The following is a 24,920-nucleotide window of genomic DNA, read 5'->3' on the forward strand; positions in this document are numbered from 1 at the left end:
TTTTTCACAAATTAATTTTAAGAAGGAGTAGTTTTTAGAAACTGCCACTAATTTCCCAACATTTTATCGCAGAGAAGTCGGCAGTTGCATTGAGCGTTCTCTCAAAGAATGTGCTGCAGACAAAAGTGGTATTATGAAGTACAAGCAAGGAAAATATGAAAAACCAGCTTAAGCGATGAAACCCTCTGGTTTCAACCGAATCCTTGCGTTGCACACTTTCCTGAGCTGTGTTCATGCTATTGTGTGCAAGATGCGAAGAGGAGCATAGTAAGATGAAAGTTGCAGCACCATCTGACAGTGCTAGGGGTTCCATACTGGATGGACATGCAATACTTTGCAATACATCTCGGGACGAGAAGTGCTGTAAAAAATGGTGGTGACCCGGCTGTGGTTCAAACAAGACTGTGTGAGATACTTCTCTGCAGCCAGTCTATTGTCCTGTGGTCACAATGGGAAGTTCCTTTCTTCATAATCCGAGTTGCTTTGGGACATTAAATTCGACAAACCAAACCATCTTGTACTCAGTGTTTGCCGCCAAGTTGAGGTTCTCAAAGCTCTACCCTTGGCTCTAACTTGTTCTTAAAAAAAAGTAAGTGATTACGAATAATCGATTAAAGGCAAAAGTACCATTACTCAGAACATCATCATTTGAAAAAAAGAAATTGCAAAGTTACATCAAATGTAATTATCTATTTATGAAATCAATAATGTGCTACGAAGAAATCTGTACTGTACGTAGAAAGCATGTACTGAAAGCAGTAGCAGTGCACTCTTCATTAGAGGCTCCTTTTAGCAAATATATATATAGACCGATCCCAACGGCCAGTTTCACGACGCCACCGCTGTCGCGGTGCATACTGGTACATGTAGTCAACCGGCCGCTCCAACCGCACGGACAGCCTGCGCGCCATTTTTCCAAATGACTTTTAGCTCGTGTGCATGCCGTAGTGCATTAGAAAAATTCACCTGTACATGTCAAATTTAAAGCACATGGCACATATTACTCTAGATTTATACATTTAGGCAACGGCTTATACAGCTCGTTCGGCTGAAAAGTTGTCGGCATTGTTGTAGTAGTAGAAGTAATAGTTGTCGGCACCGCATGTCGGAAATAAGGAGGGCTGCATAAAAAACCGTATCATGGTAATTTGTCCTGCTGATTCACAACTGATTGGTGTTTGACAGGCAACGATGAGCTAATGGAATCAATATGATTAATCGATTAAATAAGGAAATAAAAAAATTGGAAAATGTGTGGTTTAAGTCAGAACGATAGAATGAAAAGCAAACTTGATGATGCTAACTTAGAAAATTTAGTGTAATTTGCCACTTATTAGTTGAAATAATTGACTGAGAGCTTGTGCGTCCTATTACCTGAATGAAAAGGCAGATGGTGCTGTTTATGAAAATTGAGATTGTGTATTGTGTAATTAAATTGAAAAAATCAAGAATGATAAAATTGGGGCCTCAAAGGTTTCAAAATTGTCACAATGAAAAGCCAATGCTTGATCATGCAAATTAAAAAATTTTGTAATTGATCAAATAATTTTTTAAAAATTGGAAAAAAACAGTTCAAGGGTGCTAAAATTCTGAGACCAAAAACCCAAGGCTTGAGATTGAAGGAAGAAAATTTAGTAATTAATCAATTAATAGCAATTTCAAAAATGAATTAGAACAAGGGTTGAAAGGTGTCAAAATGTTGGGAATGCAAAGCCAATCGGTGATACTAATTAAAAAAATTTGAAGTGTGTAATTGGTTAACGAAAATAATTGAAAAAAGTAAAAATCCGGAAAATGGTGTTCAAAGGTGTCAAAATGCCCGGGAAGAAAAAATGCTAGATGGTGCAAAAAAAATTTAGTGCATAATTGATCAAATAATTAATGGAAATAACTGAAAATCTTATTAGAAAAGGTGGTTCAAAGGTGTCAAAATCAGTTTGATGCACTTTTTTATTTTATGCAATCATTGAAATTTTTAGTTTCACTTATACACTATAAATTTTTCATCATCAAGCATTTACATTTCATTGTGTGTTTGACCCCTCTTCATAATTTTTCAATTTTTCTATATTTCAATAAATAATTGGTCAGTTTCACCCTCTAAATTTTCTTGATCAGTATATCAAGCATTTACTTCTTGTTCTATGCAATTTAGCACCTTAGAACCTCATTTTTTTCTTTTATTTCAATTATTTGAACAATTACACTCAATTTTCTTTATTAGATCATCAAGCATTGGCTTTTCATTGTGAGCATTTTGACACCTTTGAAACCCATTTTTCCAATTTTCTCATTTTTTTGAATTTCACCTAATGGATCAATTACATAATATAAACTTTCTATTAGCATCATAATGCATCGGCTTTCATTCTGAGCATTTTGACACCGTTGAAAACCCCTTTATCCAATTCATTAATTTTTCTTTTTTTGAATTCATCAATTACAATGATTACCCCACCATCATCTATCACACACTAATTAACCATCAATGACCAGAACCACAAATTATCATGATACAATATTTTGTACGCATGTAGCCCTCGATTGTTTCCGACAAGCTCTTCACAACTGAATGAGGCTACTGGTTAAAGAAAACAAATTTAAATCCCTTAGAACACTTGTTTTGCATGTAACAGTCACTTTAAATTTGTGAAATGACGAATTTTTCTTGGGAAATGTGCTTTGAGTTCCTGTGGAGTGGAGATTGCAATAGTGCAGTCGGATGTGCGCGTGCTGACCAGCCGACTACAACAAACATGGCGGTGGTGCAACTTCTGAAAAACCAGCGCATCCGCAGATCGGTCGGTGGGATCGGTCTATTGTCATTCTGTTCAATTATTTTTTGCACAATAGTTGTATGCAGTTTGCGAGAAGTGCCAAAGCTGGGTCCTCTTGAAATAAAGTTGTTTACAGTAGTTTAATGCAAGCATCTCACACGATGTGCAGGTGTTTCATGCCACCAAACATCGACATCACCTAAGCTGGGCCATAAGTCTGGAGGCCACCAATGATGCATTAGATGCTCAGTGAGAGAAGAGTCTAGAAACATGTGCTCATAATCTCTTCTTCCCCTTGATGTTTCTGCTTTCACCGTGATGACACATAATGCAAAACAGCAGGGTGAATGTGAAAGCACATAAACTGCTTCCGCACTTCTTGATAAGGTGACCTTGAAATTGCCATTTGATAACATATCCAGAAATCCATGTTCCAAATGTGTTTTTACTAGGCAACCATCATGTATGTGTCCATTCCTTTGCGACTTTGTTGCAACAGGCAGGTTTCAAGTATATCACAAGTAATAACATAAGAAGAATTTGAGGAAATGTGCAGTATGCATCCATCATACTTATTTTAATTGCAGACTGCTGGCACTAACACCACAGCAGTCGTGCTAATGAGGAACAGCACATGGCTTGAACTGGTGTCCTACAAGCTGCCATGTTGTAGGATGAGGAGTATGGCAAAAATATGCACGCATGTACGACAAGCTTTCCATCTCAGAACAGCCCAGTGTTATGAGCAAGCCATCTATAATCTGCTTATCACCACCTGGTAGCCAGCATTCATTTTGCAGAAAAGATTAGGAGGTTTGCAATAAACAATAGCCTGGTTTACCACTTCCACACTATGTGCATAATGGTTCAAAGCTTTTAAGTGAATCTCATGACTGTCAAGCTGCTCCAACTAACCTCTCTCTAGTAGCTGGCTTATGTAGCAGTCTGCTCATTGCCATTCCTTCAGCAGCTGGGTTTTCTATATGTGGGCCAGATATGGGCTATGGTTTTGTTTCATAACACCTTTCACTGGCATGTTTGCCACTACCTTATGCTTCAGTAAGTCTGCGGTTACTATGAGCCAACAGTATAACATAGGGGATGTTTCCTTAAGAGTTGTGACAGCACTGCTGTACGCACATTGTGAATTGTTCTTAAATAATGGTCTAAATTAGTCACTAATTAGTAGAACTAGGTAGTAGTATTCCTTAGGTCTACTTAGTAGTGCAAATTAGTGACCTTAATTTCATCAAAGTGTCACTGTAATGTATGGCTGCTGTCTATGTTATGAGGCAGTTAATACCATACTGAACAAATGCTCCTTAGAGGAGGGACAGATCAACTAGCTCACGATGCAACGGCAGCAGTTTTATTTCGTTTGATTACCTATTCTCCTTTTCAGTGAAACTGCATTTCTTTTTTCAAAGGCGCTTTGCAATGGTGTCTGGCTGAGATTGTGGCCATGTGGATGACATCACAACTCTGCTGAAACCTTCTGCCAGAGCACCTGCCAACTCGTCCACGCCACGTGGTATTGTGGCACTCTGATGAGCAGCTGTCAACTTTCCTACAAAATTCCCTTATTGGTTGGAGGGGTATATGACACATGAAGGAAAAAAAAAAAACCAGGAGGAAGTGTCACATCACATGCTCAGCCCCTGCAAGCCAACCTCGTGACGCTGCTGCCTCCTCCCTGCAAAGGCCCTTGCATGCAATGAATGTTGGGAATTTGGCCCAAATAGTTGCCAGACTGCAACCCAGCTTGGTTTCGGGGATTTTCAGTGAATGCATAAGCTATGGGGGGAAGTGCGCGTCCAGCAGATCCAGCAGAATGTGAATTGAAGTGATCTAAGTTTCAATGGGCTGCATGCGCGGCACATCTCAAATTTCAAGCGTAGGCGTGACGATGCTGATGTGCAATGAGCGAAAGTGAAACTCAGTTTTGAGCTACCGACGCCATGTCGTAAGAACGCGAATGAATACTATTTTGTTTTTAACATCTAGACTTCAGAAACGTCTATGTACACTTCCTCTGTTTTGTTTTTTTTTCCTCTTTGGTGTGATGATACGAGACTAAGCACATAACTTTCTTCAATCAATCAGTGATTATCATGAGAGATGCAAGGCGCTACCAGGTTTTTCTTGGAAAATGGATTCTAATGCTAGCACATCAAAACATGCACGTAGGTTGAATTAGTAAAATCTCAGTAAGCCTGGAACTCTTTTTCCACAAAATAAAGGGGTAGAACTGTGGGACATGAATGGCTGCCTGATATTTGCAGCAACCATTTCTACAGCAAAAAAGACATGTGGCATGCTGACAAGTGGGGTAGTTGGCAACGCAAGTGCATTTTGGAACTGTGCTATGGAACGGAGACAGAGTTGAGGAGCTGGGGGACAAGGCAACATGAAGTAAACAAATTTCACAAAAAGAATATTATATTCAGCATGTGTGTTGCCAGCAACAGTCTGCATTAGGTTATAGACCAGAAAGGAAGCAGCAAATTAACGGAATGAAGTGAAACGCAAAGCAGATTCGTTCTATGAGAGCCTGCTGAACACCTGAATGTAAAAAATGAAATAGTACTCGTACACAAGGCGTGCCCTCCACCATTCAGAATTTGGCAAACGGCGCGTGCGGCTTGCTCAGTGCTCGCGTGCAAAAAGTCGGGCGGGCACGACGCTGTTCGACGTTCAAACAGTGCGCACTTTATTGTAACGCACTCTTGAGCTTCTCCATTATGCGGTCCCACTTGGTGGTGGGTATGACGAGAACCTTGCGTATCTGCGTCATCTCCGCGTCCTCCTCTTTCCAGTCGCCGGCGACTGCGGTATCGGCGTCTCCGGTCACGTTGTACTCGAACTGAAGCTCGGCCTCCTCCTCGAACAGCTCTTCCTCGGCGTTAGCGAATACGGCGCCCTGGTCCTCTTCTGATGGCTTGTACTGCTTGCATATGAGCAAGACATGTGTGAAGTCGTACTTCTTACCGGCCGCCTTGGCCGCTTCCACGTCTCGCATAAGGGCGTCGTACAGGGGTAAGGCAATCCGCGGCGGAATGTTGACGAAACGCTCGCTGATGACCAAGCCGAGCTGGTAACTCTCCTCGGTGAAGTATTCGTCGAACTTTGCTGCCAGTCCACTGGCGGACGCACGGCACTGGTCGCGCAGCAAAGTCATGATCTGTCGGACACACTCGCGCTGCTGGGTCTCGGTGACGTTGATGACGCTCATCACGCCGAAGACGCCGTCTTCGTCGTCGTCTTCCTCCATGGAATCGTCGTCGACGTCGTCGTCGCACTGCTTGATGACGCTCGCGACAAAGTTGCGCTCTAGAATAAGGTTTGTGAGGTCCGAGAGGTTGACACGTGCCTTGAGGAACAGTTGCTGGAGGAGCCGCTTGATGCCATGATAGTCCGAGTCGTCGGGAGTGCGCGCCTCGAAGTCGACGTTCACCTCGGTGTCGACTAACTCGTCTTCCTCGGAGTCACTGTTGTCGTTCTGGGATTGGTTTGAACCGTCACTCTCTTCATCTTCTCCGAGCCTCTTCTGACGTTTTGACATCGCCATGTTTCTCTCTCAGATTGAATGGTTACAACGTTCCCGACATAGGAAGGAGCTTAGAGAGCTTTGTGACAAGGTTAGCCGAGTAATAGCTCTGTGTAGCGTTGCTTGTTTGGCTCCATGCGTACTCATGTCAAAAATAAAGTAAAGCAAATTTTTATTTATACATTTTTATATGCTTACCTATAAGTATGCATCAACACAATCTGTGCACAAAACTCATCTAAACTTTGTTCGCCAGGTGACGCGAATGGTCATTGCAAGCAAAATGGCGGAAAGCAATGACTTGTCAGCCTCGCAAACAGAGAAACTTCTCCAATTTCAGGTGGGTGTCGATGTTGTATGGCACCTTGACTCTCGGTTATCAACGGTCGCTTATTGCGCATCCTCATGCAGGTGTGCTTAGGAGAGGCATTTTCACTTGTATTATTTCGGGAACCAACGTTGCGTTCATTGCTCTTCTCTCCGAGCAACAACAGCATCACGCGGCCAGTGATTATTTCTGCCAAAAATTCTTTCATGCCTTGTCGGGTCCATCAATAATGCCACTGTCTCCATAGTTTGCGTTGTGAATGTTAGTTTTGTGGTTCGCAATGCCAAGCAGCGCCTGACAGTGGAACTGAGCTCGATGACTAGCACATGCTAAGGTGTGTGATCCTAATTGAAAGAACCATATTCCTGCAACTAGCGCTTACAGTCAGCGCCCTCGATTTTCGCAGGATCTCACGACGATAGAAGACCTTGAGAGATGTCGGGAAATACTGAGTAGGCACAACTGGGACCTCGAGGTGAGAGCTTGATGCGGATCAGCAATTTTATTTTTATTTGCATCACCGCCCGTGCGCAGTTAACGGTGTCGGTGTGATGGTGTTTCGGCGCAGGGTGCTGTTCAAGATACTCTCAATATCCAGGAAGGCTCGCCATCTGTCTATTCGCCTCCTTCTAGTCGGCAACCGTCGGTTGTAGTCGATCACGCGGACCAAAGGTGAGCCAGTGTTGTGATTATGCTTGCATGCTGTCCGCCGCTGTCGTGCTTTACATTACGGCCCACCCGAGGCGGCATGTCCCCGTGCTGAACACGAGGCCGTTGCAGCAGTTACGATAGTAAACACGCTGTTGGCAAGCTTGACACAAGACGGACTCATCGCTACTGTCAGACGGTCTGTTGCGCTGGTAAATTATGAAGTTTTTGGTATAATGACGGTCACGTTAACTGCCACTTGTGGACGTGTAAAAACTTTCGATATAAATTGGATTGAATACGAAATAAAAGCAGATCCATCGGCTTTGAACGAATTCGGAGACGGCAGAAATAGCACCTCATCTAAGTCACAGTTATTTAGGTCTGCTGTGTAGAATTGAAGCTGCACATCCGTCTGTCCTTTGAATGTATTCGTGAGCACATACACACGCCGATGTCTGAGGCGTTCGTTTTTAAGAAAATCCTATTGCAGCACACATGCTAAAATATTAATTCTCCTGACACTGTGACTGACCTATCCCGCCTGTAGCTAGCTGGCTTGCAGTCTAGCTATCTTACGTTGCTGTCCCTGTTATCGGAGGCTGTATTGGCCAGTGGCAGTATTGACAAAATAATAAATTTGAAAGAAAGTCGCGCTAGATTATAACTTTTGGAGCCCATTTAGGTATGTGTTGTGTTCAGCAGATAGTTATTTGTGCTGCAGTGGCTCTCTTTTTGTTTATTTCAGTGTCTGCATTCAAAAGATAAATCTGTAGCTGCATGGTGCAAAAAAAGGCTCATCCTCATTTGCACCTATGCACTTTTCTGCTCGCTTAATCACTAATGCCTTAATTTTTGCCTCAGTTATGTTGGGCATAATCTTAAGTATAGTTTTAAGCTGGACCATTATCTGAAACTCCACCTGACATAGATGTAAAGCCCCAATTTAAGCAAGCGCTAGAAACATCCTTGCATTGCATTAGAGTAGTGTGTCTTACACAGGATCCAAAGGCCCGATGGGTTAAATTTTCATTTCAGAAGGGAAGCCCAAGATGGCAACCCCTTCCATGTTGCATGGTCTTGTGACATTGCACAACCATCATTCAGCCATCTAGCCTGCCAGCTACCACTCGCCCGGGCAGTGTCAGTGATTTTTCGCCCGCAACACTGGGAACACTACATTTTTTGCCAAAGGGGCCTTTAACGCAGTCACAGGATTCAAGGAGTGAAAAAAACGGATAAAGGATAGCAGTTTCTTTTTTGGAAGAAATTCCACAGACATGTCAAAACCTTTTTTTTCTTTTGACAGTTGTTAAAGGGTGTTCAAAGCAACCATTAGTGCCAACATTTTTTTGGAATGTGCTGGCACAAATATCAGGCATATCTCCAGTCCAGGGCTAAGTATGCTTTGTAAACTCACACAGATAGTTACGACACTAGTGTCAGTAGCTTTGTATATGTAAGCTTGACGCAAGCGGACCAAGTAGGCGGGAGCTGGTTGTCCGGCTAAGTCAGCCCGACCTGTCCGGGTTTACATGAACTCGTTTCTGTCAGGCCGAGATCGCTGCTACATCTTTGCGTTGAGCAAGCGAACCAGTATCAGGCGAGAGAGGAGGAATGCTCAGATGAACAGCTCACAGTCCCGTCCCCTGCTGCTGCCCGGCCAGCAAAGAGGCAGGAGAGGAGACGCTGCTCTGATGCGTCAGTGTATAAAAGCTCCTGGCCCAGCGGGTAGGGTCGAGCTGACTTAACACAACTCGGCGGTCGTTTAGCTCGACATCCTAGCACATACATGAGCCCAAAAGCTTGTTTTCAGCCCGACAACTTGCTTTCAGCTCGACAGCCTGTTTTCAGCCCGACAGGCCCATTCGACCCGGGTTTGTGTAAATCCCCCGAGTGTGCACTTGTTGTTTAGTAAGCTGGTGAGTAAGCTGTGCTTGAATTGGCTTTCAGCTTGTTTTGGCATAGCACAGTTTGAAATCATGTCCTTAGGGCGACCTTTATTATGACACTTTGCAGGAAAAGTCAGAAAAGGGAAGTTTTTAGTGCATATCTTATTCTGGCACTATTGTATATCTGACAAAGGCTTGCAGTAAGGTTGCAGGCTTTGTAGGCATCATTTCTTTTTATTGCATGTGGCACCAGGTCAGTAAACATGATTTTTGCTCGACAAGATAATACTTTACTTGGTGGTGTAGTTTTTTTCTTTGCTTATGATGTTAGCACAGTTTCGTATGCTTAGTGAGACAGATAAGTTGCCAGAGAACACCTGCTTCTTGCTACTAAACTCATTGTCATTTTAAAGAAAGAATTTGCTCTCGGAATTGACGTGTTCTTTATATTTGTGTTATTCTGAAATGGCACTTAATGCGAGTGGTCTAAACTGCATCATGCTTTTTGCGCGAGGTATTCAGGTACATTGTGGAGCGTCACTCATGCTGTGTGCCATTCCTCCCCCTCCTTCCCTTTCTCCTCACCCAGGTTCTTCTACTCAGTCCAGAGCTGGCGGCCCAGCGGTCTTTTAGGATGGGGCAAATTCATCATCATGTTTCCCTTTTCATTTGTCTACAGCACCCTCATGAGCATCATCCGATATGCATGTAAGTGGGACCTGCAGTCGGCCTTCACGAAACTGAGTCCCAGCATAAGCGAAATGACACTCTTACTACATGCACTCGCATACACTGCCCAGTATCTGCACAACCGGGCTACTGGCTTCAGAGGTACATTTCAGGTAGACGTTTTATGATTGAAACCTTTCTGGAAAGCACCGCTTGTTTGCATTCTGCTTTTAGCTACTACCAAACAGCACGATGGTTCTTGCTTGTTTTAGGCAATGCAAATGGAAACAGTACCCACCAGTATGCTTCTATTTGACAGTCGCAGTGACTTGTACCTCACGTTGGTTGTAATGCTCTCACTGAAAGGTTCCAGTTCTTTTGATGTGGAACTTCCGGCAAAGGCGAAGCCATAGGAAAGTGGGGAGAAAAAGTCCTTGTAATGCCCACGCTTTGAGTAGAAATAAACTGCTTGAATGTCGTCCCTGCATTGCAGAAATTAAGAAAGCGAACTGCGAGGTTTAGTAAAAAAGATTCAGTTACTATGTAAAGGAAATAAGCTAACTACACTGTAATCTATGGATGTCCGAGAATGGTAAAATTGTGCATTCATATGCAGATGCATAGCTTAAACCTGTAATGATATTGCAAATTTTTTGTCGGTACTCATTGGAATTATAGGCTTTTTGCCATTGTCGTTAGCTTTCACAGTTAAGGATTTTCTGGTAAACCATTTTCTCCCCTGTCGTAATAAATATACTCAGAGAGGTTGCTTCTACTGTGCACCACTGTTCATTCTTGTTTCCTCTATCACATATGATATGTCAGGCATTATGAAGTTAAAGCTTTAAGTATTGTCCCCAAATTCTTTCTCATGGCTTTTTCTTTCAAATAATGCATTAGACATTAGTATACCTGTATCATTGCGTGTTATTTGCCTACAACTGTGAAGTATGCGTGCTTGAATTCAGTCGTGTTGCTTTGATTTCAGTTTCATCAACTGAACAGTGACTGCATCGTGCAAGAAGTTTTTTGTTTAGACCATTTGAGGCATGAAAAAAACTGCAATATAATCATTGATATGTTGCTTGTCGTCATTTTAGCTCTTGAAGCAGGCTGACTTGAAATGTTTTAGATCTCACATGTATTAGTGGTTATACTAAAGTTTTTTTTTTTTCATGGCTTGCATGACCTGAATAGTTCTGAAACGTAGCATTCATTTTTTGGCCATTCAAACCGAAATACCGTCATCAACATCGGAACTATTTAGCTGTCATAGAATGAGAGAGACGAGGCAATCAACATATTCTGATATCTAATTCATCATTTGAATGGTGCATGTCTCTAGCTAAAATATACGTCTATAGTCCTTTAAAAATTTGCTGGAGTCATTGCACATGATTGAAGGGGCACAGTGACGTTAGTCAGGCCGCTTATTCCAGCCAACGTCTAGGTTCTTTGCACTGTGCCGACGTTGGCTCAAAAAGAATTACAAAAATATGCACGCAGAAACGAGAGTTATTCGGTTTATAAAATTCTAAATACAAGAAAAAAAGAACAGCGCGTCTTAGCCGATGTGAAAGGGAGCTTCTCTCCCATTTCGCTCGTCCAGCGCTAGACTTGTGCGGAACCTATGAGAAACGCAGCTTTCTGCTGGCGTATCAGAAGCTATCCACCATGGTTACCTGTCCAACTCAACCTGTAGCCGAAATTTTTGACAGCGTCATGGTAACGACGCTGCGAAGCTGTGCTATGAGGACTGCCTTCTCTGTCTGCCCAAAGCTAGCCTAGCCCACCTGACGCTGCTCCACACCATCTTTGCGGGAGTATCGGCGAGGTGGACCTGACGGTTAGCAAACCAGTGTCGCTTTGGTGTTCCGCCAGCGTCCATCACCGCTGCTGTCACGTACCACTCGAGTGGTGCTTATGCGAAAGTTCGAGAACGAGTGCGAAAGGCGGAGGCGGAGGAATGGCGTGCGGGAGCTAAGGCGAAGCCTACCCTGTGCCTGTATGGGGCCAGAAGGTGGTCATCTGCCGGGAACGACTATATGACAACTCTCTGGGCAATGGCTTGCTGGCAGAAGTCCGCTGCGGAGTGCTGCTTCACGAGCGAGCTCGACATAACTTGTGCCATCTGTGGAGCGTCGGCAGAAACAATCAGCCACGTGATTTTGTACTGTCCAGTGGTTTTGTCGATCTCCGAGATCCGAACATTGTCAGCTACTTTGGGATTTGAGGACTCGTTGACAACACTGCAGTTTACAGTCCCTATCTTTACAAGCACTTCAAGAACACATCTGGAATTAAAGCACATTTTATTTGTTTTCTGCATAGTAACTTGAACACTCGAATGTAAAGTCTAAAGTGCATGATCAAACAGCGATGCAGCGCCAAGCGAGAAGGGAACATCATATCCGTTAACGAACTTCACTGTCGTGTGTCACTCACATCGTTACCAAAGCACTAATTATTGAAGCGGATTAAAATATTATGCGCTATGATTTCGCCGTTATGATTGGGCTTTGGGAAGGTGTAAAGAATCTAGAGGCTGGCTGGAATTGGTGCTCTGGCGAACATTACAGCGCCCCTTTAAAATGGACTGAGCGTTTCAGTTACAATGTCAGGAAGCTGAGTGAGGGTTGGGCTGTTGAGGGTTAGGTTGTTCTTTTGTGTCTTTAGTAGACCTGTTTTAAGCAATCAAAATGCCTTTTACTAGGTTCTTGTGATGTGAAGGTTTGGTTGACAGAATATATGGTGTTCTTACCTATTTTTCTGCATATAAGATGCACCCCTCATATTTAGACTCTTTCAGCAAATAATTCCTTACATAAGACGACCCTCATTTTACCCACGTTAGGGCAATAGGATTTGACTATACATGCTTGTGCAATCAAAACGAAACACTCTGTGCCTGAAAGAAAACTCGTTGCGTGCAAATGATAGGAAAAAAATAAATAGAGGTGACACTCCTACCTTAAAATACTCTCACTCAGTGAGAACAACAACACTTTATTATTACTCAAGTTCTCGAAAGGTTTCATCTTCGTATGGGGTATCAAAAAAAAAATTAATTGTAGATTTTGCGGAGCAGCGTTGAGGCTCTTTCGCGCTCATAATCACTGCAGTGACTGTCGCTGCACTCAAGCGCAGTGATGCACATGGAAAAGCATATGCAGGAGGTGGAAAACATATGCAGTTGTCATCAAACAATGTTGTACATCGCAAACTGGAAACGTGCACCAGTTTGTCTTAGTAGTGTGAAAAGGGTGAGCAGTGCGGATGTCTGATCTTTTGGCATTTTATATTACTAATGATCCAGATGCCTGTGAATCGACCTTAAGGCATTGTAATTGCAGAAGTCGCTACTACCACCGTTTCGCGATGAAGTTCACCTAGGAACGTTGCACATACACACACAAAAAAATGTGTATAGCATGCATCGTTGCGTAGGGCTCACTACCACAATTTTGTGGAAAAACCGTGTCTTATACACTGGTAAATACAGTACACTTGTGGCATCACTTAGAAAGTCGCTTCATGTTGATAATTTTAGTAAAGGTTAGATCTTGGATAAAGGGCAGTTAGAGGAACGAAAAACAAAAGTCGGCAGTATTGTGCAGGCAAATTTTATGTTCTGCATACATTTGGGGAACGTTATTTGCAGTTTTCTTTGACTCACTTCAGTGAGTGTTGGCTCTAAAGATGTATTGTATTAAGGAAAATTTTGTCGAAGCTTTTAGCTTGAAGTAGCTGTTTCGTATGCACTCCTTATGTGTCTTCGACTAAGTGACACACCAAATTTCTAAGCTTTCTTCGCGATGAATCTTGTAACGTTTCAAGTTTTATGTTTTCAGTGTACTTTATTTTTTTCTGCTTCGTGGCAGTGCATACTCCTTTGAGGGTGTATTGAAAGTGACTTTTTTTTTTCTCTTTCTTGTTTATTTCAGGGCGGATTATTTGGCCAGGCCCAAGAAGATGTAAGTTGCAACATCGCTGAGCATGGGAATAAGGGAACATCTTCATGTCTTGGTTTCTTTTCTACACGTGCACAGAACAATCTAACATCTGAAAGATGAGGACGCAGTGTTTCAAGGCGTAAATGACCTCTGTGGAGGCACCCATGTACGGTGCATGTCGGTGCATGCTCAGGGGGGTCAAAATTATCTGAAGCCGTACACTGCAGCTTCCCTCAAAGCCTGAATCATTTTGGTATGCTTCCCCCTTAAACAATATGAAACTTTTCTTCTGCAAAGGCGAAAGGAATGCTGCATTGCTGTTATCTCTGTGTTGTTCGTCACAAGTGTCGAAGCATCTAATGCAAATGAAAAGGCATCTGGCAACACAGCTTGTCATGTCTTCAGTACGTCATTGCAGCCGATGCTTTGGGAAGTTTTGGTGATAAGGGTTTCTGATGGGAACCAGGAGCTAGTTATCGCTTGGTCTTTGGTGTTTGTCTCTGAACGGAGGTTGGACCTGAGCCATGATAAATAACAGCTGATAGGGAGGGAGGTGGTGATAAAAGATCTGTGAACTTGAAAACTTTCTTTGAAACACGGCTCTTTTGCAAGCTTGTTCCTTATTTGGCACACTCGCGTTCTGGTGGTTTATGTACCTGAGCTTATTTTGTGACATTTGGGCATAACAATGGTGTGAGGGGAAGGTCTACTATGTCACATATGTAATTTTGCGCTGAAAAAAACAAAAACAGGGCAGGGCTAATTTTTTAGGCTCTTCCTGACTACAGTTTAAACTCTTAGGAATGTTGATTGAAGTTTTATGGCATGGAGTCTATACTTTATTTGTCAAGTCTTTGTCACAGACATACCCCTGACAGGTGGCAGTTGTTGGGCGAGGTGGCTGGGGACTGATTGGTTGGTGACAGTTCATGTGATGTCATGCTATCATATGTCATGGCTGTATTATCATGAACTGGCAACTTGGCCACCACTTTTGCAATGGAAATGGAACCCAACGGGTCCCTTGGACATTTGGCCGGACGTGGTGCTCTGAAGTCAGGCTGGCATGTTTGTACAGCTTGGTTAAAGGGGGACTTTATATCTGGGTAGGCTGATCTTTTACATGATGTGGTAGAATACGACTCTATGCTAATGAGTATGTGTGAGGTACTAATGGAAGCACAAATTGCTGCAAAGTGCATTATGCTAACGAGGATCTGCAGTGGGAGCCGGCAGCTGAGAGCCATTAAGGCTATCACGTCTATTAACAGCAAAGCTCAAGTGTGCACCAAATTAATCTGCGAACTGCTTGAACCACATATGAAAAACAAATACTATAGTGAAATGCAGTGATCTGACCCAGAAAGGTTTTCAGAAATTCAACGATTCATTGGAACTTTGATGTGAAACTCTTTCTTGTGTGTGTAGTGTCTAGAGGCTTTGAAATAGTGTTTTTGTAAGTGTCTAATACTTATTAGGTGTGTGTTGATTTCGTTTGCTGATTTGGAGTGCTCATAGTTTGTAATAGTGGGTATAGTTTCATCTCGTAATGCTTGTCTCCTTGGAAGCTTCTTTTCACTTTTTTTTCATGGTTTCTTTCATATTTTAAATAACATCCTCCAACATTTTGGTTTGTTATGCAAGTCTCTTACTGTATATACTTGCTCCGTTTTTCTAAACAGTGTCATTTGTTTCTTTTTCGCTCTAATTTTTAGAGAGATAGAGAGAAAGGGGGAGTGCTTTGATATTAAGCATATTTAAAATGTTACAGAACTTTTCTGAGTATGTAGATAAAGGGTGGAGTGTGCACATACTCGAGAAGTACCATGATGGCTTCCTGGTTCCAGATGTTATGGTATTGTTCTTTGTGTATACACAAACCAAGAACTTGCCAGTAGTTGCATCTCTTGTGCGCCTTTTTTTTTTCAGTGGCCACAGACCCCTTGGCTGACGTGATGGCCTTCATCCAAAGCTTTGAGAGTAGATATGGGAGCAACCATCCAGTCTTTTACCAGGGCAGCTACAGCCAGGTATGTCTTTTTATTTTTTATTTGATTGCTCAGCACAAATATACTTCGAAGGACCCACAAATGATTGTATTGTGTTTGGAGGTTACAGTGAAAATTGAAACATCTTGTCTGATGTTTCGAAAATTTTGAAAGACATAGGGAAGAAGTGGGGATTACTAATCTCAATTTGGCATTACAAAACTTGAAAAAGAAGCTGAAGCAACATCCCACAGTGGCATCTTTGCATTACATTGGTGCATTCAGTGATGTATTAGTTATGGATATGTTCAACGTTTTCCTTTTTCTTTCAAAAGTGTTGACCGTATAATTGGCGATGTGCGAAGTAAAAGCTCGTTAATTTGAAATCGCTTAATTCGAGCTGCCGGTTAATTCAAACTGATGCCCAGGTCCCTGCAAAACCCTGTGTATATCAATGGGCCAAAACTCCCGATAATTCGAACATGCTGGTATTAGCTCAGTTCAGTCGCTCGGTCATGTCCGACTCTTCGTGACCCCATGGACCATATCACGCCAAGCTTTCCAGTCTCTCACTATCTTCCTAACATCACATACAGTAGAATCTCGATGATACGAATTGCAAGGGAGCACGCAAAATATTCGTATCATCCCGAATTCGTATGATTCAAAACAAGTCAACATCCACACGGGAATGAATTGAAAATGAACCAAAGTTTATTATGGCGAACTACTTGCGGCCGAAAAAGTCCGTAATGCTTGTCTGCACTTTTTTGCTGTTGATGTCGCGGACAAGCTCCGCCTGAAAGGCATAAAACCGTGCCGCGGTTTCGTCGCTCACGCTGCTGGCACTTACGGTGCGGCGCAGAACGTCCAAAGCGTGAAGAGTATCTGCCTTTGACGGTGGCTGATCACACTCGTCATCAGCGTCACCATCGCTGTCAGGCTCACTTTCGCAATCATTCGCTTCATTGACCAAGTCTTCAATAGACCTCAGCCCACAGGTCGCGACATTGTCATCCGCGGTAACGAAGTCCCGAACCGAAGCTTCAGTTTCCAGATTGTCCCAGCCATCAATCGTGAGGTCTTCGTCTGGCTCTTGACAATCTCCTGCCGAAGCAGCAGCAAGTCCGATGGAAAATCCGCACTTTCTAAAACAGTTCGAGATTGTGTCTGAAGTTACACTATCCCACGACATGGCTATAAAGTGCAAAGCATCTAAGAGACTGATCCACAAGTTTGCTTCTTTACGGTCAATTTTTGCCAGCAGACGCCACACTACAAGTCCTTTGAAATGATGTTTCACATTTCTAATTATCCCAGCGTCCAGTGGCTGAAGATGGCTGGTAGTGTTCGCCGGCAGGAACCTGACTTTCACGTTATTGAATGTCATTTCCTTTGGGTGGGCAGAGCACTGGTCCACGAAAAGCAAACTTTTCCGGTTTCTTGACGCCATTTTCCGATCAAGGCTTGTCAAGAACTCGCGGAAAAAATCTCCAGTCATCCACGTCTTTCGGTTGCCTTTGTAAAAGACAGGCAAACGCTCCACCGATCGGAAACACCTCGGTTTCTTCGACTTACCGATTGACGGTAAGCTGGAGTTTCTCTGATCCATCCGAGTTGCAGCAAAAGAGTACTGTTACTCTCTCCTTGCTTTTCTGGCGGCCCTGGCATGCCTGGCCTTTTACGCACAAACTTCTTTCTAGTTGAAGGTTGAAAAAGAGGCCCGCCTCGTCCGCATTAAATATGTCATGTGGCGCGTACTCCGAAATCAGTGCCGGCAGCGTGTTCAGCCACTCATCTACAGCTGACTGATCCACTTTCTTGCCTTCACCTGAGACGACCCGGCAGACAAGTCCGTGCCGCTCCTTAAACCGGTGCAGCCATCCCCCAGACGCTTGGAAATTTTCAATTCCAAGCGAAAGCGCGACGGTGTCGGCTTTTTCACGTAGCACCTTGCTGTCCACGTTGACGCCGGCCGCTGTCACTTCGCGGAACCAAGTCAGCAGAACCTCTTCCAGCTTGACATGGGTGGCTGTTTTAGCCTGCTTCACGTTCGCACCGAAGTGCTGCACATTCTTCAAGATGACATCTCGCTACCCAACAATGGTGCAGAGTGTTGACGGTGCCAACCCTAGCTCTTTTGCTAAGTCAACACTCTTCTTCTTAGGGTTTTCGTCGACCCTCTTCAGCACTTCAAGCTTTTCCTTAAAAGAAAGGGCTTTACGCTTCCGCGACATTTCGGCAGCAGCGAACGCTTGCGTCTTTCTAACGTTTGGGCAGTTCACGTCACAGCGAACGACAGAAAGAAGCGGCGAACGGAGAACCGGAGAACTACTGTAGCGGCAGCCAGCGTCACAGTCCTCCTGGGAACAGCCGGCGAGACAACTTTTCGATAGACCAATGAGCTGCCAACGAATGAGTGACGTACACGACTGGGCACGTGCTTCGCCTTGGCCGTCCTTGTCTAGTGCTCGTCGGTTTGCTACGAAAGGGAGGGGGGAGTAGGGTGGCTAGTGGGGTGAGAGGTGTTGGAGAGGAGAGGCAGCGGCCGCGGTGGGTACCCTCTCCCCCTGTGAGCTCTTGCACTGAGCTGCTCGGTGGCTTTGTGCGTTTGTACAACGTTCGTTCCTATCATTCGCGGCGGGGGGGAAGGGGGGGGGGGGAGGGAGTTGGCGGCGGCCGCGTCGGTTATGTTACCCTCTTGAGGCCAGCCGCGCCGGCCCGCTCGCATGCACGACTGGTTTGCACGTTCGTATCAACCGCGGCAGGTTCAGAAACTCTTCGTATCACCCCGAATCTTAACGTATTCTATACAATGTAGTTCGTTCAAAGCATTCTTAAAATTCGTATCATCCCGAAATTCGTACCAGCCGTAATCGTATCATCGAGATTCTACTGTAACTGGTATCCACATTGGATAATTCGAACAAAGAAGCGGTGGCTGACTGTTTCTCATAAATAGAATTTGCCTGGTAACAAATACAATGAATTGAATTTTTTTTTAATATGCACAATGCTGATGAAACCAGCACACATTTTGGTGCACAGAAGGCGGAACGAATTTCGTTGCTGGAGCATTTGGTGCATGCCATAGCAGGCTTTTGCTGACGCGGCTTTTGCCGACGCAAACAGTTGCAGGGTTTGCGTTGCACTGCGGTGGCCGCGATTGGTGGAAGCAGCCCAACGAGTAGTATTTTACTCTTGTTGCCGCGTGTTGCATGAGCTTGCTTACTGGTTTCGTGTCTCGCCGGTGACGTCTCATCGACTGTGCCAGTCATGGCGAGCCATGGAAAGTACTCGGCAAAGGATTTAAAGACAAAAATGGAAATACTGCTGGCGTTTGAACATGGTCTCTTAACAAAGACAGCGATTGCCGAGAAGTATTCCATCAAAAAAAGCATGTTGTCTACCTACATCAAGAACAAGGATGCCATCATTGACGCCTATTAAAAGGAGACTGAGCCCTTATGGAAAAGAAAACTACGGACATCGGCTTACCCCAAGATGGAGAATGCTGTCATTACTTGGATAAAGGATGTTCGCAGCAGAAATATTTCTTTAAGTGGACCCATAATTGCTGCGAAGGCAGTGTACTTCGCTGGCCAAATGGGCATCGGCGACTTCAGCGCATCGGAAGGCTGGTTATCTCGTTTTAAGGCCCACCATGGGCTGATGTTTATAAATGTCTGTGGAGAGGCAGCCGCATTCGACAAAGAAACCTGTGAAAATTGGGTCTCGGGTGAACTAAAGGAGTATCTTGCCTATTACTCGCTCACTGATGTCTTCAATGCTGATGAAACCACACTTTATTTTAAGTTGCTCCCAAACAAGACTGGGATTTATAAAGGCAATATGGGCTCAAGCGGGAAGCGAAGCAAGGGAAGGGTTGCCGTGCTAGTGTGTGCAAACATGACGGGCACGGAACGGTGCCGCTTGCTAGTGATAGACAAAGCAGCGAAGCCTCGTTGCTTTAAAGGCCTGAAGACTCCCTGTTGAGTACGCTTTGAACAAAAAGTCGTAGATGACGCGAACTGGCTGCGCACACTAGACAGAAAGTTTGTGGCACAGAATAGTAGGAATATTCTTTTGTTTCGTAGACAACTGTTCGGCACATTGTGACGTCAATGGACTGAATGTGGTCCGCCTGACATTTTTGCCAAAAAACACTACTGCTGTACCTATCGACCTCGCGATTATTAAAAATCTCAGGACTGTACAGGCGCCACCTCCTACAGCGGATTCTTGTGTGTATGGAGAGCGGGAAGCCGTACAATGTCAACCTGCTCGCAGCTTGCCACATGCTGGCAACATCGTGGAACAATGTCAAGGCAGACAGCATCGCAAACTGTTTCCGCAAATGTGGCTTTAGTAAAACCACAGAAGCCTGCTGCACGGCAGACTTCGATGTTCAAGTGGTTCAAGGTGATGACCCATCGTGCTGGACCCTGTTTTATTGGAGGGTGTTGACTTTAGAGCTTTGTGGACGTAGACAACGGCGTGGAGACAACGGCATCTTTAAATGACGCCGAGATTATCGAGGCTGCGTGCATGATCCGTTGCCACCCTCAAGCGCATGGGAAGCAGTATCGGCACTCGATCTGGCTACGCGCTTTTTCTCCACCAGTGAGAATTCAGATGCTGCGCTGGAGAGGTTGGGCAAGTTGCAGACAATGCCTCTTGAGTCGCGGCAAAGAAAGCGCAAACAAATGCAAATCACAGATTATTTTTCATTTTGATACCTGCTTCGATTGACAGTGTATTGTTAATAAACATGTTTTTGAAGCATAAGTAGTGTCATATTTTATCATTAAGCTTGGAACTCATGTCGGTACATTTCTTATTAGTTCCAGGCGCATAAATTTATTGGCTATCTTTATATCCTTTGGTGTTTGGACTTGCATGATTTTAATACCCGGAAACGCCCACCGCAAAGTGTAGTAGTAGTGCGTATTCCGCGATAACGATCCCAGATATAGCTATTTTGGCTTCGGCCCGATCAGCCAGGTGCGATGGCACTTTTTTTTTTTGTCGCCCGTTCGTTAATTTTCAAACTCCACTTAATTCGAACAATACTCCAGTCTCCCTCGAGTTCGAATTAACGAGCTTTTACTTATTTATAATTTCGAATACAATCATGTTTGTTATTTGATTCATATTCGTACAGTACAGCCTCGATAATTCGAACTCGGTTAATTCGAAATCCCGGATAATTCGAAGGTTTTCTGCGGTCCCGTATTTTCCAATGTAAATTTGGCCGGATAATTCGAACAGGCGGCCTGCGCCAGCCCGGTTAATTTGAAAATTTGGACTGCTATGCGGCAATGCCTGATCCATGTTTCGCTGCAAACCCGGCGAAACGACGGCCCTACGGAGCCGCGAGGCAAAGCCACATAGTAATGGTGATGATTTATAGGCGAAGCGCCCCAGCCGGAGCACTCTCTGCACAAAAATCGGGTCCACAGTGCGCCTCGCGCACCGCCGAAACACGCGCCTGCAGAGGAGAAGACTTGCTTCACTGCAACACGGCGGGCATATCGGTTTTTGTCACGTGACCTCGCCCCCACTCCATCCCTTGGTGTGCTTCGTCCACTCTTCCCCCGTGCCTCCGACGCTGCAAGTACGCCACCACCATCGCCGTGCTGGTCTCGCCTGCGCCATTTCTTTGTGTTGTGCGCTGTGGTTAGGGTTCGACTACTGTGCCGTTTTTTTTGGGCGGGACTGTGCAGAAGTGCTAGCTTTGTGACCGTAGCAGTGCAGAAATGCCAAAGTACAAGACTTTAACGCTGCAGCAGAAGTTCTGCTTGATCCAGGAAGCAGGCAAGAGCGCTTGTTCGAAGACCGAGTTGGCCAAAAGGCATGGCGTGCCCCTCTCGACGTTGTCCACAATATTGAGCAACAAGTCAAAAATACTAGAGGCTTACGGCAAGACCTATTCTTCGAAGCGGTCACGAGTGCGGGCTCCCACGTATCAAGATGTGGAAGCTGCTCTGCTTTGCTGGCTGCAGAAAGCAAACGCTGCCTACCTTCCCGTCAATGGAACGCTACTGCGGGAGAAGGCCAACGACCTAGCTCTACAACTTGGGCACGAGGAATTTAAGTGCAGCAATGGATGGTTTTGCCGTTTTAAAGAACGCAATAATTTAACCTTTCTCACCATTTGTGGGGAGAGCGGCAACACTAATGAGAGCGTTGTCGAGGATTGGAGAAACCACACATTGGCGCCGCTGCTTAGCGAGTACGGTGCAGACGACGTTTACAACCTTGACGAGGCTGCACTTTTTTATAAGATGCTGTCAACAAAAACATTCGCAGTGAAGAACACCGCCATCAAGGGTAGGAAACAGGCCAAGGACAGGATTACTGTGCTGTTCGGCGCAAACATGTGCGGTAAACGCAATCTGCCGCCCAAAAATGCGCGGCTGCCGCCAAAGGATGAACTCGTCTACATGCACAATAAGAAAGCCTGGATGACAGGTGCAATATTTGAAGAGTACATGCGGCAACTTGACCGCAAGTTCGCGGCCCCGGGCAGGAATGTCCGATTTGTCATCGACAACTGCCCGGCACATGGCGACATCCCACATCTCCAGGCCATCAGGATGATATTTTTACCTCCAAACACCACTTCGATCTCACAGCCGATGGACCAAGGCGTCATTCACCACACTAGGAAGATTTATCGGTACCACCTGCTCAAGCGCATGCTCATTTGCTACGACAATGGCAAGGTACTCCATCGACCTCCTCGGAGCCATATGCCTCATGGTGTACGCTTGGAAACAAGTGGAGCTCACATTGATCAGGCAGTGTTTTGAACACGCTGGTTTTTCCAGTGAAAGCACTGTTGATGCCGATGCAGACCACCCATGTACTACTACTCTTGACGAAGAAGGAGCAGAGTATTGCGACCGCATCAATGCGCTCTGCGCAGAGGATGAGTCCAACGCAGTCGGCTTCGCCGAGCATATCAACATTGAGAGCGAAGAGCAGACAAGGCTACTCTGACTTAGAGAGTGAGATCACTGCTGGTACGAACATGCGCGATGACAGCGACGATAGCGACGACGACACCGGCGAGCCTCCCCGAGCACCTGCTCTTGGTGAAGTTATCGGATCGCTGAACGTTATCCGCAGTTTTGTTGAGTGCCGCGGTGGAAGTTCAGAGATGTTTCGTCTATTTGACCAACTCGAGAGCATGACCTTAGGAACCGCAAACTACCGGACGCGGCAAACCAGCATCTCTGATTACTTTCAGTAGTAATTCAAAATATGCCGAATAAAGGTAACACGTTCCTGCAACGAATTTTTTTGCCTAAGTCTTATTTCTTGGTGTGTTCGGTTAATTCGAAAACCCGCTTAATTCGAAGATTTCTCGCGGTCCCGATGACTTCGAATTAACGAAGTTGTACTGTATTTGAAATTTTAAATTTTCGGATATGTGTGAATTTTTATCATGGTTTCCAGCATCGAGATACATAAAAATGGTTGCATTCGCTGGTGGAAAATTATCAGTAAAAAAATCTTGTACACCATTTTTCACAAAACAGTTGCAGAATCAAGCACACTGGACACTGAGTGTTCGTTGTGCCATAAAAAAAATATTCGTTATATTTTACTCGGCTGTCAGTTCGGTTCTGGTTAGGCGGCATGAATTCAGCCAGCACAGGTAGATTCCCAAACTTCTTTAGCTTTGCGAGTACTTTTGAAATAGTTGATTGGTTGGTGAATAATGTGAGTCACATAATGGCGTGCAGCTGGGGATAATGTTTTCGTATAGTTTTGCACTATTTTAGCAGACTGCAACAAAAATTTTCGGCAGAGGCATTTAAATGTCTTGTTTACGCCTAGGAATACAAAAGCTTGATAGTCGCACTTGTGAAATATTTTTAATGAGGTTTTTGACTCACCGTTTTGGTGCGTAGACTGCGACTGTTGCTAGGCCATTTTTACGTAATGGTGCTATAGACAAGTGTCAGCCCGTGACGTCAGTGGAGATGCGGCGGTGCTAGCGACAGCAGTGACTTTCGTGGTGTAGGCAGAAGCTCGGGTAGCCTGCATTGGATGCGCGGCGCTTGCTGTGTTTTTGGGCATAATTCCCAATATTCCTGCAAGCTGTGGTGTGGTTGGTTGCGCCACGAGGCACACAAAGGGAAATAGCACCTGTTTTCACATGTTTCTTGCGGTCGGACTAATATGAGAGCGATGGGCAGCAGTGTTGAGCGCGACAAGTAGACCCTTCGGCGACGGATCGCCTTTGCGGCTAACGTGTGTTGCACAATTCTGCACTGAAACTTCATCAGTTTTTTTGCAACTCTTAATTGCCGTGGACTGCTTTTCGGCCACAATGAATAGCGCAACAGAAAATGCCTGCAGCTCGTGCACATTTTGAAGTTAAGACGCCGCCCTGTGAGTTCCATTCACTTGTGCCCGTGCATATATTTGTGCAGAAAAGGATGCAAAAGCTGCTGCGAAGGTAACTGCTGTTAGTTTGACTGGACATTCCAGCGCGATATTGCTGAAACAGACCTGAACTTGTGAAGCTGCTTTTCTCTCATATCACTTTCGCGAGTTTCAACGAGTAACTTTTCATCACCGGCCCTATAGAAAGCAAGTAAGCATTGTTAGGATCTGGGCAAAACCATGCAGCGTCATTTCTCGAAACTTTCTTTTTAAAGGTCATTAATATTTTGATGAACGAATTAAATATCCACTTATACAACGTAGCTCTTATCAAGCAGGATATATTTAAGTATGGTATATATGGTACATGCAGTTTAATGTCACAAAAAGTAAGCGGCTATGAGGGATGCAAAATAAGCAGATAAGGTGACTCATTTTTGAATAAACAGTTTCAGAGTATATTAAAAAAGCTTAACAGATTGTGCAAATTTTGCTGCAAGCGATCGCGGAGAATGTTGCATTTCCGTTCGTGCACCTTTCCTAAAGACAAAAAACAACAACAAAACAAAAGAAACAAAAACAGAAGGAGAGCATTCTAACGGACCTTCATGTATTTATTAACCTGTGAATGACCTTGGCTACATCTGTACGATGAAACAGACGTCGCCTTTTTATCGAGCAGGATAAAACATTGGCAGCACGCACTATAGGCGAATAT

General features: G+C 44.5%; 2 protein-coding genes across 3 annotated transcripts in view; one reads left to right on the forward strand and one right to left on the reverse strand.

Moving 5' to 3' along the window:
- Positions 1–5,463: 5,463 nt before the first annotated feature.
- LOC146209212 (BRCA2 and CDKN1A-interacting protein) lies at positions 5,464–6,459 on the reverse strand. Its single transcript, XM_084597157.1, has one exon. It carries the CDS (start codon positions 6,343–6,345, stop codon positions 5,488–5,490), a length of 858 nt encoding a protein of 285 aa, XP_084453283.1. The 5' UTR covers positions 6,346–6,459; the 3' UTR covers positions 5,464–5,487.
- An 87-nt stretch (positions 6,460–6,546) lies between these two features.
- The window catches only part of Faf2 (Fas-associated factor 2), a 58,404-nt gene continuing 40,030 nt past the window's right edge, over positions 6,547–24,920 (forward strand). Inside the window, exons 1-6 of one of the 2 annotated variants that reach the window (XM_084597137.1) lie at positions 6,547–6,664; positions 7,059–7,127; positions 7,221–7,324; positions 9,782–9,900; positions 13,806–13,835; positions 15,744–15,844. In XM_084597137.1, coding sequence (XP_084453263.1) covers positions 6,590–6,664; positions 7,059–7,127; positions 7,221–7,324; positions 9,782–9,900; positions 13,806–13,835; positions 15,744–15,844 — 498 coding nt within the window. In that variant the 5' untranslated portion in view covers positions 6,547–6,589. Of the gene's footprint in view, positions 6,665–6,713; positions 6,736–7,058; positions 7,128–7,220; positions 7,325–9,781; positions 9,901–13,805; positions 13,836–15,743; positions 15,845–24,920 lie in introns of those variants that run through there. The other variant, XM_084597145.1, reaches the window with a different exon arrangement.

This window comes from Amblyomma maculatum, chromosome 1, assembly GCF_055883805.1.
Source record: "Amblyomma maculatum isolate TAMU_Amacu chromosome 1, ASM5588380v1, whole genome shotgun sequence".
In the NCBI taxonomy this organism is placed as follows: Eukaryota; Metazoa; Arthropoda; class Arachnida; order Ixodida; family Ixodidae; genus Amblyomma; species Amblyomma maculatum.

Excerpts from the sequence above, each read along its gene's own strand:
- LOC146209212 (XM_084597157.1), bottom strand. The coding sequence starts at position 6,345 with ATGGCGATGTCAAAACGTCAGAAGAGGCTCGGAGAAGATGAAGAGAGT.